At 41.9% G+C, this 17,603-nt stretch overlaps 1 protein-coding gene across 2 annotated transcripts in view; it reads right to left on the bottom strand.

Moving 5' to 3' along the window:
• Positions 1-17,603, bottom strand: part of ARL10 (ARF like GTPase 10) — a 55,713-nt gene that overhangs the window by 17,636 nt on the left and 20,474 nt on the right. Inside the window, exons 3-4 of one of the 2 annotated variants that reach the window (XM_073651162.1) lie at positions 14,747-14,922; positions 8,997-9,408 (exon numbers count right to left, since the gene is read on the bottom strand). In XM_073651162.1, the coding sequence (XP_073507263.1) occupies positions 9,139-9,408; positions 14,747-14,922 (446 nt within the window). In that variant the 3' untranslated portion in view covers positions 8,997-9,138. Of the gene's footprint in view, positions 1-8,996; positions 9,409-14,746; positions 14,923-17,603 lie in introns of those variants that run through there. The other variant, XM_073651163.1, reaches the window with a different exon arrangement.

Raw genomic sequence — 17,603 nt, 5'->3', positions numbered from 1 at the left:
GGCCGCCCCCTGGCGGCTGGGGACTGAGTATGGATACCAGGTCGCCGACGTAGCCATGACGTGGTGGCCAGATTCCGCCTCCTCATGCCTAAAAGGCCCAATTTCAAGTGCAAGCAAGCAGTATGGTATTGCAGCCTGGGGGTGGGTGGGTGGCAGGCAGCATACTTGCGCTTGCATTGCAAGGAATGGGGGAGGTACAATTGAACACTGCCCTGGGACAAGGACTTGCACGGGGATAGTTGCATCTTCTGATGCGGCAAGGATCACTTCTGATGAACACACTTTTAGGCAGTGACCTGGGTGTCAGAGATGCTTCCAGGGGTCTTCCCCATGCTGTTCCCATGTCTTTTCAGCACTGTATGCATGTGTCACACAGCACATGGCCAGATAAGATTGTAAAATGTTAAAATTACATTTCCCGGTGAATGCATTTGTCACGGTTGAAAGAAATACAAAAGTGCAAAAACGCATAAAAAATGCTACTTGTGAACATAGCCCAAGGTGTGGAGGAGTATTTTTGGTTTTGGCTATTTATTTTACCTTATACACAAGTCTTTACCCTGGAAAGGAAATTCCTTAACATATTTCACAGGAAAACCGTTTCAGTTTCGTTTTTGAACGTTTTATTGTGAGCCCGTAAAAGTGGCTTAATACCTCTGACCACGTTGTTGACAGCAGTGACCTGGGGGTCAGAAATGCTTCCTGGGGCGATGCCCATGCTGTCCCCATGTCTTTTGAGCACTGTCACTATTGTTTTGGGCACTTTTTAGGCTTTCTACAGACTGCCGGGGGTGCCGCCGCAAAAATGCTCGGGTCTCCCATAGACTAACATTGGGCTCGTTGCTCGGGTCGAGCACCCGATTATCACGGCGAGCTCGGCCCGATCTTCGAGCACCCGAGCATTTTAGCGCTCGCTCAACACTAGTTTGCATAGCTAGGAGCACATGGATTGTCCATAGCTGTGCCCCTGAGCTCGTGGAGGATTTTACCGTCAAAAGTGAAGAAATAGTTATTCTAAATTAAATTGAGGAGATTCAGTACGAACTCATTATGGGACTTAAATTGTTGGCCTCTGGTATCCAAAAAGTACTTGACACCTTTTATCCCCTGATCGTGTGGTATGGACGAGTATAATACCTCAATATCAATGCTGACAAGCATGACCTGGGGGTCAATTGGGATACCATCCAATATTCGAAGGAGGTCCATCTTGTCCCTGACATAGGAAGGAAGCTTGCCCACAAAGTGCCTCAATATTTCATCCAGATATATGCCCACATTGTGGCACACACTCCCGATCCCCGACACAATAGGCCTCTCATTCAGAGGATCACGACCCTTGTGTAATTTGGGCAACCCATAAAAGGTGGCCATGACCGGATGCTGGAGGGCACAGAAAAGAAAACTCCTCCTGACTGCTGATCTCATCAATATTGGCGGAATGCAAGATGTTTTTAAGGTGGTCTCAAGATCTACTCATCGGGTTCCCTGTCACCCGAGCATATGTCAATCATTAAGTAAAGAGAGGAACATATTTTTGTACTCTTGTACATCCATTATCACAATGTTACCCCCTTTGTCGGAGGGTTTTAGGACAATGGATGTATCCTTTTCAAGTGTACAGAGGGCTGTAATTTGTTCTTTGGACAGATTATGTCTGGTATGGGTCAATTTCAGATTTTTAATGTCTTATCACCATATTTAAAAAATACATCAATAGCAGAGAGGTTTACACCCACTGGAGGCATTTTGGAGCTGGGGTTTAAGGTAGTAAAGTGGCCTCGTCCCGACAGATGGTACCGGCTGTTCAAGACCTGCCAACAGTTGAATATCTGCAAAAAAGTTCTTGCGGTATATTCATGTCACCACAGGCCTTCCTTTCCTTTAGTTTGAAAAATTTGTGCCACCTGATAAAAAGATTTATGTCCTTGACATAGTCAAATGTAGAAAAATCAGTAGTGGGTACAAATGAGAGTCCATTACTAAGCACAGACATTTCTACTTCTGACAAGTTTCTATGTGAGAGATTAACCACCTGTGATCCTATTCTCTGCTGCTGAACATGTTGCGGTTTCTCAATGGGTAAGACCGATCTAAAAAAAGAGGTCTAGAGGATTGAGAATAATGGTCCCCCCTATATGAACCCCTATTTCTCCCTCTCTGTCTACCCAGTGCAACCCAGTGCAATTGGGATTTTAATCTCTGAATCAGATTGTTCAGTTTCTGTTGAGGATAGGTCAGTTTCTCTTCCAATCTTATCTGAGCGGTCCCCCGGGAACTGACAGATTTTATTATCCTTAAAATCCTGTAGTTCCCTCAGAAACTGCTTGTGCTTTCTTTCCTTTAGATGGGATTGGAAGTGCTCTATTGAGCTTTGCAGCTGGCTCTCTTTTGTATTAAAGTCAGCTTCATTTTTGAATTTTTTTGTTACCTCAATCAGGATACCGTTGTTTTTACTGAGGATCTTAAGGACTATACCGTATTGAATGATTTATGGGTGAGATTCATAGATGATGTCTTCATTCTCTGGAGGGGTACAGAGGATTCTTTCCTGTCTTTCATTGAATGTTTGAACCATAATAACATCGGATTGCAGTTCACCTTTGAAATCAATCCCACCTAACTATCTTTCCTTGATATTTTGATCTCGAAATCTACTGAAGGAGATTCTTCATTATATCATAAGCCCACCTACACAAACTCATTATTGAGATGGGATAGCCACCATCCATATCCCCAAAAACAGGCACCCCCAAAGGCCAATATCTCAGATTAAGATGAAACTTCTCAGGGATGAAGGACTTCAAAAATAAGGCGATTGATTTACACCTTAGATTTCTTGACAGAAGATACCCTGACCAAGTGTTGAGGGAGGTTTTTCATCATGCTTTAGCACAGGATAGGGAGAGCTTGTTGGTCCCAACAGGAAGCAGGGGAACCACAACTCTGTTCATCTTATCTCCACCTTTGACAATGGGGTGCCGGCCCTAAAAGGAGATTCTCACGAGATATTGGAGTATAAGGAGAATGGATGAGGACATTAAGGATATTATTGGAGACGGGGAGCAGCAGAAGGGAATGGAGGCATCCAAGATGGTGCAGGCTCCTCTGCAGCAGGTACCAGAACAGGGAAGTCAGGGGCTGCAGGCACAGCACGGAGGCTGGCTGGCTTCGCTAGAAATTAAGATACAGGAGCCTGCACTGGCAATGAGGCACAGACACAAATCACTGAGGTGTCTATTCGTTTTTCTGTGCTCCAATAACACTGCTGATATTGACTCTGCAAATTCCTGTGCCCGGCAGCCTCAGCCAGAAATCACTGCTTCCCACCGTAATACAGATCAGAACATTAACAAGTCCCCGATAAAAGATGTGTTTATGGCTTTAACACCGTAATGCTCACTTAGCAGTCAGATGGGAGAGATTAAAGAGGAACTTTCTTTTATGAGGCATAGGCTACAAAAGGTTAACAACCGCACTACAGCAGCAGAGGGCAGAATCAGTGATCTGGAGGATAAACAGTCTCAGATATCACAGGACTGCCAGAGACATGACAAATAATGGCCCTATTAGCTAAAGCAGATGATTTGGAGAACAGACTCAAGCAAAATAATATAAAAGTGATTGGTGTCCCTGAAAAAACTAAAAGCAATAATCCGAATGAGTAGTTTGAGACATGGTTACGTTCTTTGTTTGGGACTGATTGCCTGTCTGCCCTTTTTGCTGTGGAAAGGGTGCATAGGCTGCCAAATCGGCAATTGCCACTAGGGGCTCCTCCATGTCCAGTATTAATAAAGCTGCTGCACTACAAAGACAGAGATGCCATCCTTAATGCTGCCCATGATAAAGGGGACATTTCTATTAACGGCCAAAGAATTTATTTTTTTTGCAGATTACGCGCCATTGAAGTTTCAAAATGTAGGGTGCAGTTTCTTGATGTAAAACGAAGGCTGCGTAGTCTGCAAACCTCATACTCCATGATTTACCCTGCGAAACTTACAGTGGCGGCTCTGGGAGAGACTTTATTTTTTGAACATCCGAAAGATGCACTCCGTTGGATTGATCTGAATGAGCAGAGGATCCGTCAAAATCAGTAACTTTGAACCTGGATAATTAAAGATATATACCATCGGAGTTTCCCGATTGACTGTTGGGGTCATATCCTTTAGTGCCTAGACAAAGGCCCAGTGGACACAACTATCCTGAGCTATATCCGAATATTGCAGGCCCCCAGGAAGTGTTTAACCCTTTTCGTTTTAGGTTGATTGTTCACTTGCCTTGTATGCGGCTACAGGATGGACTGCTGCCTTTCTTCATCCAGATTGAATGGATGGATTAATGTTTATTTGTTTAAATGTGTTTGTGGGGTTTCTGTTTCTTTAACTTGTTGTCTGGTTCTGCAAATACTAGCGGTCAAGCCGACTAAGTGGAAATACTATAAAAAGGGTTTAGAAGGAAAAGAAAAGGTGAGATACCTTAAAAGTCACTTGTATTTTTCAATCCCTATATAACAAGATATAATGGCTGATAAAGTACAATTCCTCTCATGGAATGTCAGAAGCCTGGGGTACTCCTTAAAGAGAGCGGCGGTCATGGAGCATATCCGGTGTCACTTGCCTGCAGGAAACGCACTTTGGGAAAAACAGTGTTGTGGGCATGAAATATTCATGGATAGGCCACAGCTTCCACTCTACCTTCTCCACATATTCTAGGGGGGTTAGCATTCTAGTACATTGGACTATCCCTTTTGAATGAATTGATTCCATGATAGATGGAGAAGGCAGATTTGTGGGCATCCACTGTAAAATATTCACAAAAGAAATTCTACTTGTGGCCGTCTATGTTCCTCCTCCATATAATAACATTACTTTGAAAAATATTGCTTCACTCATGAATAAGATACCGGGAGTTCCAGTCCTTTGCATGAGAGATTTCAATAATGTTGCTCATCCATATTGGGATAGATATAAATCAGACACTGCTACAAAAACTGCCCCCATAACTAAGCTTGGAGAGATACTATCACAACTATCATTAGTGGACATGTGGCGTCTCAAATATCCGAAGGCTGTGTGCCCACGTAGCGTTTTTCAAGCGTATATGCTGCGGAATTTCCGCAGCGTAAACGCTTGAAAAACGCATGTATATCCGCACCCCATGGTCCCCAATGGTATTCCGCAATGTCAATGCCCATGCTGCGGATTTTTCCGCAGCGTATATGCTGCGGTCAAAAATCCACAGCATGTTCATTAATTTTGCGGAAGCGCAGCGGAATCAATGTGCGGATGGTACCCAAGTCTGGATGAGAGGAGACTCTCATCCAGACCTGGATACCAAAGAACCTGTAAAAAAAAGAATAAAATAAAGTTTATACTTATCTTCTGATGTTTTCCCTCCGTCGCGCTGTTGTCTGAAGGACCTGCCACGTCATTGAGTCATGTGACCCACCACATGACTCAATGACGTCACCGCAGGTCCTGCACACAACAGCGTGAGCCGCTCAAGACTCCGGACGGGGCAGAGGATGCATCAGAAGGTGAGTATAAAGTTTATTTTTTTATTTTACCATTCTGAACAAGTTGTCAAGCACTTTTCCAAGTGATGCTTGGAGAAGTGCTTGATAACCCGCATGCGGAAATGCATGCAAAGACGCCTCACAAACGCTTCTACCTGGCGGGAAAACCGCATGTAATATCCGCATGCGATTTTCCCGCCAGGGAGAAGCGTAAAAAATATGCTTCAGGTCCGCAACGTGGGCACATAGCCAAACACTAGACAATTTTCTTGCTATTCTAAGACACATAAAACATTATCGCGTATTGATATGGAATTGCCAAAGAGAGAGAAAGGTGGGCACTGCTACCAATATATATAGCGGGGTGCTATAATGGCCTGTAGAAACTACAGCAAAATGATACAAGAAAAAGCACAGGCTATAGAAAGTATGCACACCCACAAGAATATATATATAAAAAAAAAAAAAAAAAAAAAAAAATCACAAAAACGTTATTGAATTTTTATACATGATTATCTACCACAGTACAAGAATAAAATCATTTAAAAAATAGACAAAACATTGCTCTATTCAGCATCAGAAAAGGGGAAGGATGTAAAGGTCTCAAATCCAGGAACAATAATACCCTTGAAAACGCAGGTAAATGATGTACTACTCATTAGATCCCATAATGCAAAACATGGTCATTAGATACATAAAAGTAGCATACCACATTTGATTTTCAATAGCAACAAGTGCATGCATGCATATAATAAACCAGGTCACCCTGGATGACCATGTCAAGAATCAACAAGTGTAGAGGGAAGGCCTATTGTGTCGGGTATAGGAAGCATCTGCGAAAAAGCGTGCGTTTACATTGATTTTTTCTTGCAACCGCTTGTCACTAATCTGCCTTCACATCTCAAAGATTCGTCCCACCTGATACAGATTTTGAACTCTTTACAATTACCTGACCAGTTCCTGCTTATAACCATTGATGTTGAATCACTATATTCGAACATAGCCCATAAAGATGGCATAACAGCGGTCCTGCACTTCTTGGATGCCACAAGTGGAGGTAATCGTTTACATGATTCTTTCATTGTGGATCTTTTGGATTTTGTGCTCACCCACAATTATTTTGTTTTTGATCATGTATTCTACCGCCAGGTTTCTGGGACTGCCATGGATGCACGGTGTGCGCCCTCCTTTGCCAACCTGTTCCTGGGTTGGTGGGAGGGCGCACACGTGTATCCCTCTCAGGAGTACGGCCAACATGTCTTTAAGTGGTTCCGCTTTATAGATGATATATTGATCATCTGGACAGGCACAGAAACTGAGGCACTTGATTATGTTGATAGGCTAAATGTCAATAACCTTAATATTCATCTTACTCATTGCATATCTTCTTCTGCAGTAAATTTCTTGGATTTGGAAATTAAAGTAGTTTGCGGATCACTTACAACTAAACTCTACAGAAAAGCAACTGCCACAAATGGCCTGCTCCATTATCAGAGCTTCCATCCCAGGAACTTGAGAAATGGCATACCGGTGGGTCAATTTTCAAGGGCCAAAAGGAACTGTTCAACGCCTGATGACTACAAAACTGAGGCCAGAAATCTAACCCTTCGTTTTCATGAGTGTGGATATCCAAAAACAGTAATCTCTAAGGCCCATCAAAAGGTGCTGGTCAAACCATGGGAGACATTGTTGCAATCACGCGACAATGTGAAGGACACACAGATTAGGGTTATCACCAGATTCAACAACCAGTGGAATGAATTGGGTAGTTCGTTCCGTAAACACTGGAGTATATTGAAGACAGAGACTCGTCTGTCCAATTTATTTCCAGATAGACCTCTTTTGACGGCCAGACGCGCCCCTAATTTAAGGGATAAACTTGTACACAGTCATTATACACGCCCTACGCGTAAAATCTCTGGTGGTAGCAGATTTAAGGGCTCCTACCCGTGTGGTGATTGTTCCGCATGTCCATATGTTACACTGGGAAAGGTCTTTATAAACCCTATTGATAATCAGTACATTTTGAAAGATTTTATTAACTGTATGTCCACCAATGTTGTATATGCATTAGTGTGCCCCTGTTCGAAGGTCTATGTGGGACAGACATGCCAGGAACTTCGCAGGAGGGTGCAACAACACGTCTCTAACATTAACTTGGCTGACCAGGATCTGAAGAAGGGGAGAGTAATTTCCACAGTTACTCTGCACTTCCTCCAATTTCACTCTGGTAGTCCTAAAAATTTGCGTGTGATGGGCCGAAAAAAGATGAGGCCCAACTCACGCAAATCGGACTACACTGGTGATTTGTTGAGATCTGAGTCTAGATGGATCTTTATTCTGGATTCAGTGGCCCCTAGGGGCATAAATGAGGACTTTTCCTTTACCGGCTATTTGGCTTAACTTCTCAATTGCATGGGACAACACAATTTAGTTCTATGCATGGTTTCCCCGTGTCCTGTTGGTGACTTGCACATATCCGTCCGTTCTCTTTTCTAAAAAAAGGTGTGCCAGCAAAGAGATCTCCAAAACAGAAAGAAGAAGAATAGCTCTTGCTACTATGCCCAAATTATGGACTATTTCAAAATGCTATTCTTCTTGCTATTCTTCTTCTTTCTGTTTTGGAGATCTCTTTGCTGGCACACCTTTTTTAATTGATGAAGTAAATTATGGGGCTCTGTAATATACTTGTGCTACTTTGCAAGAAAAAGTTTCCAGTTTGTCAGGGAGCGCTTCCAGGTGATTCATTACTTACTCCAAATCTTTCAGGAATAATCCAGTTTATTTTTATATAAACAACGCGTTTCGGCTATACATAACATTAGCCTTCATCAGGTAAAATCATAGTTGTCTTTAAAGAATACATTTATATAGCATAAAAAGAGGAGGTTTATATAAAAATAAGCTCATCAAGACAATGCCAAGAGTGTGCAAAGCAGTCATCAAAGCAAAAGGTGGCTACTTTGAAGAACCTAGAATATAAGACATATTTTCAGTTGTTTCACACTTTTTTGTTAAGTATATAACTCCACATGTGTTAATTCATAGTTTTGATGCCTTCGGTGTGAATGTACAATTTTCATAGTCATGAAAATACAGAAAAATCTTTAAATGAGAATGTGTGTCCAAACTTTTGGTCTGTACTGTACATCCAAACTGCAATTTAATAGAGAACAGATCTTATCCTACTTGATGGAAATCAAACTACCGACATTCAGCGGTAACGATCAAGACTTCTTAAAATAGACCACTACAGCTGGAGGAGTTACAAATGGCAGTAGCCTATATGGCTAATAACAAATTGACAGGACTAGACGGGCTTCCCACAGAAATATATAAGAAATTTGGAAATATTCTACTTCCGCACTTACTGGCTACCTTCGAAGAAGCGGTGAGGAGGGGGAACCCTACCCCATTCAATGCAAGAGGCGGTGATAGTAGTCATAACTAAGCCAGTTAAAGACACTTTACACTTGACTCATACAGGCCCATATCTTTATTGTCAACTGATGTTAAAATTATTGCGAAGGTTCTAGATTGAATACAGTAATTCATACTGACCAGTCAGGCTTCATGCCGGCTAGATCCACAGCTGTTAATATCCAGAGATTGTTTCTTAATCTTCAATTGTCGGTGGATGGTGATGGGGATAGAGCTGTAGGTTCTCTGGACGCCGCTAAAGGGTTCGATTCTGTTGAGTCGGGATATTTATGGGCGGTGTTGTAAAAGTTTGGTATAGGATTTAGTTTTACTTCATGGGTTAAATTGCTGTATGGTAGGCCGATGGCTGGAATACGGTAAATTGACACCTCTCCCCACCTTTTGGACCGAGTAGAGGTACACGGAAGGGGTGCCCGTTGTCCCCCTTGCTCTTTGCACTGGCCATTGAACCCCTGGCATTGGTTATCAGGGAGCATCCAGGAATAGTTGGGTTTTGTGGAGGGAATAGAAAAGAGAAGGTCGCGTTATACACTGATGACACTATTATTTCTGGCTAAAACTTCCTATAGTAATGGAAACGATAGAAACGTTTGGAAAATACTCTGGTCTGAAGATAAACTGGAGCAAATCAGTCATAGAAAGGAATAAGTCCAGCGCTATAAGTACATTAAAAATGCATTCTTCATTTATTTCATAACTTCAAATGGTATAAAATCCATTAATTCACAGTCCAGACATTAAAAACATACGCGTTTCGACGCAGAGCAGTGCGTCTTAATCAATGACAATTGATCAATGATTAAACTAGGCGCCTGGTCCAAGTTACCGTTGTCGGTTTTGGGCCGTGCTAACCTGGTCAAAATGATCTGGATGCCACAATTGCTGTATGTTCTACACAGCTCCCCAATATGGATAAACCAGAGGTTTTTCTTTAACTCCTTTCCAACCCTTGCCGTATTAGTACACACATTTGCATACCCCCGGTTCAGTGAGGGCTGCTGCGCTGAGCCCTCACTGAACCGAGCACATGTCAGCTGATTCTTACAGCTGACATGTGCCTGCAACAGCCGCGGGTGGAATCGCGATCCACCCGCGGCTGTTAACATGTTAAATGCCGCTGTCAATCTCCGACAGCGGCAGTTAACGCGTCCTAAGCCCCGCCCACCGGCGACCCCGTCACGTGATTGCGGGTCACCGATGGGTGGGCATGACAACCCAGGGTCTGCAGCAGACGCCTGTGGTTGTCATGATCAGGTCGCTATGAGCGCCACCTAGTGGTCGGCGCTCATAGCACATGACCATTTCTGCTGCATGCAGGGGATCTGCTGATCCCCTGAATGTAGCAGAGACGATCAGACAACTGCTGCTTATAGTCTCCTATGGAGACTATTGAAGCATGCAGTAAGTGAAAAAAAAAAAAAGTTTTTAAAAATATAAAAAAAATATAAAAGTTTAAATCACCCCCCTTTCACCCCATTCAAAATAAAATATATATAAAAAAAAAAAACCTACATAGACATATTTGGTATCGCCGCGTTCAGAATCGCCCCATCAATATAAAAAAAGAATTAATCCGATCGGTAAATGGTGTAACGAGAAAAAAATTCTAAACGCCAGAATTACGTTTTTTGGTCGCCGCAAAATTGCAATAAAATGCAATAACGGGTGATCAAAACATCAGATCTACCCCAAAACGTTATCAATAAAAACGTCAGCCCGGCACGCAAAAAATAAGCCCTCACCCAGCCCCGGATCACGAAAAATGGAGACGCTACGGGTCTCGGAAAATGGCGCTATTTTTTTTTAGTTTTCTTTACCAAATTTTGGAATTTTTTTTCACCACTTAAATATAAAAGGACCTATACATGTTTGGTGTCTACGAACTCATAATGACCTGGAGAATAATAATGGCAGGTCAGTTTTAGCATTCAGTGAACGTGGTAAAAAAAATAAATAAATAAAAAAATAAAAAAAAACAACTGTGGTATTGCACTTTTTTTGCAATTTTACCGCACTTGGAATTTTTTTCCCCTTTTCCCGTACAGGATATGGTAAAACTAGTAATGGCGTTGAAAAGTACAACTCGTCCCGCAAAAAATAAGCCCTCACATGGCCATATTGACCAAAAAATAAAAACGCTATGGCTCTGGGAACAAGGGGAGCAAAAAACGAAAAAGCAAAAACGACAAAACCCAAGGTTGCGAAGGGGTTAAAGTCAGTCAGGAGTTTAGAAAATTAATATGGGGCAAACAGACTCCGAGAATTAAACTGGAAACATTGCAAAGAAACAAAACAATGGGAGGGCTTGCGGTTCCTAACCCATGGGTGCATTATGTGGCATCTCAGCTTCAACATATCTGGGGATGGGACGACCCTGGGGGAGGGGGAGCTCAGCGTATGTTGCTACAGCATTATTTCCAATCAGATAAACTCTATGAGGTATTGGAGGCGCATAAGTTTGGGACACTTGGCGGCAAAATACCAACTATGCTGTTATGTCACAAACTTTGGGGGACGGTGAAAAAATTCACAAGGAATAGAAGGTGTTTCGCAATTTACTTCATTATGGAACACTCCATGGCTTCCAAATCTATACCACCTGGAAGGATTTAGCTCCTGGAGCTCCAAGGGTTTAACAGACTTAATCAAGAGCTGATAGGTGATGTGATTAAGGAATTCTCACAGCTGCAAAACGAATATGGATTACCTCCCTCTGAATTCTATAAATACTTACAATTTAGGCATGCTTATCAGGCGGAAGGCATGGTTCTGGAAGCAGGGGTACTCCAAAACTCAATAATACAGAGAATAGCTAATCTACATAGCTATCGTGGACTGATCTCATTACTTTATAACATTCTCTTAGACATTATATTGACAAACCAGGCGATGCGATCAAAAGAGAAATGGGAGAGCGTAATGGGACCCATAGAAGAAAATCACTGGTCAGATATACTGGAAAGAGTTCCACAGCTGTATTTAACTGAATCCCATATATATGTGATATACCAGGTATACAGGACACCTCAATTCTTATTTAACATAGGATTTTGTTCAAGTCCCCACTGTCCTAGATGCAAAACTAACATAGCAGATATGCTTCATATGGTGTGAAACTATCCCAACTTGGTGTCCTTTTGGAAGAGTGTTGTAGCAATGATTAACAGGGTTTATTCAATTAACGTAGAGTTTTCACCATTAGTATGTATACTGGGATATGTTGAAGATCTGACTGTTGATGAGTACGGCAAAATTGCGGCGGCACGTATGTTATATATGGCAAGAAAATTGATAGCCCAAAAATGGATAGCAGATCAGGAGCCTATGATATCAGAATTTATTGATAAAGTTAACTGGATAGTAAATTTGGAAAAAGCATCTCTTTTAGGTATATGCCTATCTCTAAATTTGACAAGATATGGGGTCTATGGATTGATGGCTCTGGTTTGACATCTAGGGAACTGAGGAGATTTCGCCTCGGCTTGCTTTGAGTTACGTTTATATGATGCCTCAAATTAAACTTCTTTCAAAATTAATAAAAATGTTATTAGCACTTCCACAAGTTATATGTAATTGGATTGACTATTGTTACTATGTTCAAATATTGGTTCATCTAATTATGCTGGTTTTGCAGAGCCCATAAATAACTCATGTTTAATGCTTCTTAAGGGTTGGGGGGTGGAGAACTGTGTTTCTCCAATGTTTGTCTGGTCGTTGTTATTTTTTTCTATTTTTACCTTTGTGAAAATTTTTATAAAAATAAAAAAACATTTGGATTTAAAAAAAAAAAGATATTATTGGCACATTTCCATAATAGTAGATTGGTGGGTGATGTGGCTGTACACAGCCACTTCTCTGCCCCATTGACCAATGAAAATTGGTTACCAGCTAAACCAAAGGGATCTTTTAGATGTAGGAATTGTGTGTCATGTGAATATGTTTTGGTGGGCAGAGAGTTCTGCAACGATATCATTGGTGAAAACATTCATCAACTGCAAAAGTCAAGGAGTTATCTATAGGGCCACCTGCTGTTGCAGAAAGAGCTATGTTGGTAAAACCATCAGGGAGTTTAGGAGAGTAGGAAAACACATAGGAGACATTCAGAACAAGAGGGACACTCCACTGGCAAAGCATGTCGATGAACTTCATAATGGGAACCTTTACCCGCTAGGGGAGGCCATTTAGACAAAATCATCTTACAAAGGGAGTTATGCTGGATTTTCCGTTTGGACACATGCCAACCAAACGACCTTAATGAGCAACTTCATTTCTGTTGCTTCCTTTAAATTATATGCCCCCCTCCCCTTTGTAGTCCCCCTTGTTCGGTCTCCTCCTTCTCCATTGGTATTGTTCTATTTATGTTGCTGATTTATGGGATCTGTCTAAAAACAGAGATGACTCTGGTTAGGACAATCCAAGTTTTTTGGATTGTTGTGGTTTCGGCCAAACCAATTTTGGCTTTTCTACAGTAAACCTTTTTATAGACTTACCTTTGATGTATGGCCTGGCATTTTATATCAATCCCCTTACCTTTTCTAGCTTGTCATAGCATGCCATATAGAGTGTTCTCATTTCACATTTTGAATTTTGGGCTTATTGGACCCAAACCATTATTTAATCCCGTATAACTACAAGCTGCCTCTCTTAACAGCCATATGTTCCTTATTGTGGCCGCTATGGGAATATGTGTTTAAATTATGATCCATTCATGGTATGATATGTTGAATGGAAATTATCATTGTGGCTGGGGCACAATCCTTGCGTCATGGGTGATGCCACGCAATTGGTTGGCTGCTTGAGTTAGAGATCCTGCTGCCTTTGGACGCGACAAGATGTGATGCGGCCACACCACGTGACTAAGCTGCACACAGATATGACGCGGCCGTATATGCCGTGCCTGCGTGGTATTATCAGTGATGATGCGGCCTGCATTGGGCGGCAGGAAATGACACTGCCAGTAATGATGTGGGCCGTGACGTGAGCGGAAGCCACGTCATTATGAGCTCCACGATGCGGTCTACTGACATGTGACCTGAAGCCGCGTCATCATGCGGTCCATTGGCCGCATCATGGTAGAAATGTACGGCAGACGTGAACAGGAACACCCTCCTCGTTTGTGCGATCTAATTAAGGACCGGAAGTTACGTCAGATGCCGGTAACTGAGTGGAGAATGTTTAAAATGATGGATTGTATGCACACTAGATATGACCATTCTTAACTAGCAGTGACCACACTAGTCAGACCTCATCTCTGGTAGCCTGACACTGCGGGGACCAGAGCCCATGATTATTTATATCCCCTGATGAGTCCTCCACACGGGAAAAGGAAACGTGCAGGGATCAAACTCACATGTAGGATATACTTTCTTGCCGTGGTGGGTCACTTTACAGTAGCTTATACTTGGGGTCAGTCCTTGTCAGGGCAGGAGCAATAAAGGGGCACGACACGGGAGTTGATATTGTGCACATGCCCGGTCTGGTTTTTGCCTATTGAAGGTACCGGTGGCTCCTGTCTCACCAGTCTCCTGCTTCCTGAAACAAATCATCTAAGTGGTGAGATCAAACCATTTTTTTTTATTAGAGCACTGGTTGATATTTGAAGCACTTGCACTTTAGATGTATTTGTGTGTCATTGATTCTGAGATATCATCTTTTTATACGTATCATTAAAGGTCACATTTTAATGGTATCTATATATTATTTTCTCTCCTGCTGAATACTCTGATTATTTATATGAGAGTTGTCATAAGGTCAGTGATCATACTGTTACCCTTCCTGTGTTCATCTTACCTGTTTATTTGCCAGCACCATCAGGGGCAGGCCTGGGGCTTCTTCCAGAAGTCTATGCAACTCATGTCTCGCTAGCTGCAAGCGTATGTCATCCGTGGAGTCCACAACAAAGACCAGAAAATGCGTTTTCTTCAGATACTGATTCCAGTATGTCCGAAGGTTCTGGCTGCCTCCCACTACAATAAAGGACGGCTTTATTATATACAAAATCAAATTATTACTTTCAAAATGACATTTTTCAATTATAAATAAATTGCTGTGGATTAGTAATCAACCTAAGGCCTAGATGTTGTATGTCTGTAGCACGTCTAATTAATTTTAATTACTGTGATTCGCCTGTAGTCCTGCAAAATACATAGAGTTGTATGCATCCTTGTGGACTCCAGCTGTCCCTTGATAATAATTATAAGGCCACAGTCACACGTTCAGTATTTGGTCAGTATTTGACCTCAATATTTGGAAGCCAAAACCAGGAGTGGGTGATAAATACAGAATTGGTGACTTGTTTCTATTATACTTTTCCTCTGATTGTTCCTCACCTGGATTTGGCTGACAAATACTGAATGTGTGAACATGGCCTAAGCAATACAAAAAGCCTGTAGTCCTTAATCCATTGAGCAGCCCAAGTGCAAAGGATGGTTTACAACACTCAGCTTGCAGCATTAATTGGTCGCTGATTAGTAATATTTACCGATCAATGGTCAATTAATAGCATGTATTTCAACAGGCAGGTGAGTTCACGATGGACACTAAATGATCCATGGTAGGACGATATGCTGCAGAGATCTTTTGGGCAGCACAAAAGCTGGTGTCACCCAACAAAAGAGCGTTTTGCTCATGTGTCTGGTGGTCGGCAGCCCGTTTACACTGCACCATTATCATGAAACGAGCGTTCCTAGGAAAGCTCGTTCATGATTATCTTGCAGTATAAATGGACACTAAGAATATGCTACTTTGAAAGGATAATGACAACCACGGTGGAATATGTATATTTTTTTTGGTACTACAAGTCATTTTTTTTTTTTTTTTTTAAAAGGGTTTCATTAAAAATTTTGAGCAATCTGGCCGAAACCACCTCTGTATATAATGGTATATAGCCGTATGAGAAATTAAGTCAAATCACTCAACACGTTCATCATATGACTGCAGGGTCTGTAACTTTTATCTCTCTTCTGTATTCCTAAGGTGGGTTTACACTGCGCGATAATCATGAACAAGCGTTACTAGGAATGCAGCGATAATCATGGAGGGTAAACCGATTGACGATAAACCAGACGGACAAACAAAATGCTTGCTTGGTGGTAAAGTGATCTTGCCCAAAACATCTTTCTCAATAGTGCATCGTCCTGTGTAAACAGGGCATGTGCTGCCAAGAAAAATGGCACCTATGTGCACTGATCAATACAATAATGATCCTTCAGTAACAATCCGAAGTGTGGTCGCCTGTGTAAACAGGCTATTAAACGCCGCTAACCAGCAAACATATTGGCAGTCGGTGGTCGTGTAAGGCAGCGTGTGTTAATGCACCCTTATAGACAGAAAGTTCCGGGGTCCGTGCTCAGACGTCTGCATGAGTCCTTACCTGGAACAGAAAATGAGATGCACTACACCTCCTTAAAATAAAAGTAACATAGGCAAGACCCATACATACCACTTAGGCTGATCTCTACATTTTATATACCGTAATCATCAGAACTGAAGAAAAAGGGGAAAACAATATCTGGACTTATGCTGGAAAATGCAACCTGGCACATGTCGCTTTATTTAGCAACACCTTTGAAATACCTTTTGCGTATTCCCTTGATTATGAAGTCTTTTCATGACACATCGGAATTTACATAATTGACACGTTTTGAACTCAAACACAAAAAAAAAATGCACTTTTCAAATGCACTTTTCAAACTTTTAATGTGTACGAGACATCAGAGGGCCACTACCGGAGCAGTAGTCCCCATCCTGAAACGGATCATCATCTGTTACACTTGCTCACTATACTGTCACTAATCGCCGTAGTGTTATTCACTGTACTCTCTTGCTGGCTTGTTACGTCTCTGTAGAGCAGCCAGGGCACACCATCAGAGTGCAATGAAAGTAACACATTGGCGATGAGGCACAGTATTTGCATCGGTATTTACCCCAGGGACATGCTCAGCATAGCTGAGAGTAGCCCAGCCCATGACAGGGTCCTCCTTGTGGATGATGATCCGTTTCAGAATCGGGACAGCAGCTGCGGCAGTGACCTCAGGCCTCTGATGACATCTCGTTTGAGAATCTCCAGTGCATGCTGGGAAACAAAACGTCACTGGAAAACAAATTTCAGACAACCCCTTTAAGTTTAGTAGCAATTTTTCACAGTTTTATTTAAGTTTTCTCCCGACTATAGAAATCCTCTGTATATGGTTATGTATGAAGTAAGAGCCTCTTGGAGCTCATTTTGCTGGAACGGTTTCTGTCGCTGTACTGCCTCGTGAGCAGGACCCTCACTCCTAACTGTTACTGCTGAACTAGGTGTTACTTTGTGATGTCTTTATTGTCTGTACATGTCCCTTCTTAATTGTAAACTGCTGCGGACTATGTTGGCGCTATAGAAATAAAATAATATTTTTGTTTCCTTAAGGTAGTTTTTCTTGGTACAATTATGGTGTTTACTATGTGCGATGATTGCATGCTCATTTTATAGCTTGGGATGTTATAAATTGAAATAAATAAATAAAAATTATATATTTATATATTCTATAACGCTGCAAGCGTCCGTCTGTCTGAAGCCTCTATAGACTGTGCATGCGTGACGCGCAGTCTGGCTCCAGACAGATGAACGCATGGACCCGTTACAAGTAAGAGGAGTATATGGCGCCGG

The sequence above is a fragment of the Phyllobates terribilis genome, unplaced genomic scaffold (genome assembly GCF_046119375.1).
Source record: "Phyllobates terribilis strain yellow unplaced genomic scaffold, ASM4611937v1 Scaffold_11__3_contigs__length_659146591, whole genome shotgun sequence".
Taxonomy (NCBI): domain Eukaryota; kingdom Metazoa; phylum Chordata; class Amphibia; order Anura; family Dendrobatidae; genus Phyllobates; species Phyllobates terribilis.
Note: the sequence above shows the minus strand (reverse complement) of the source record. Positions and strands in the feature narration are given on the sequence as shown.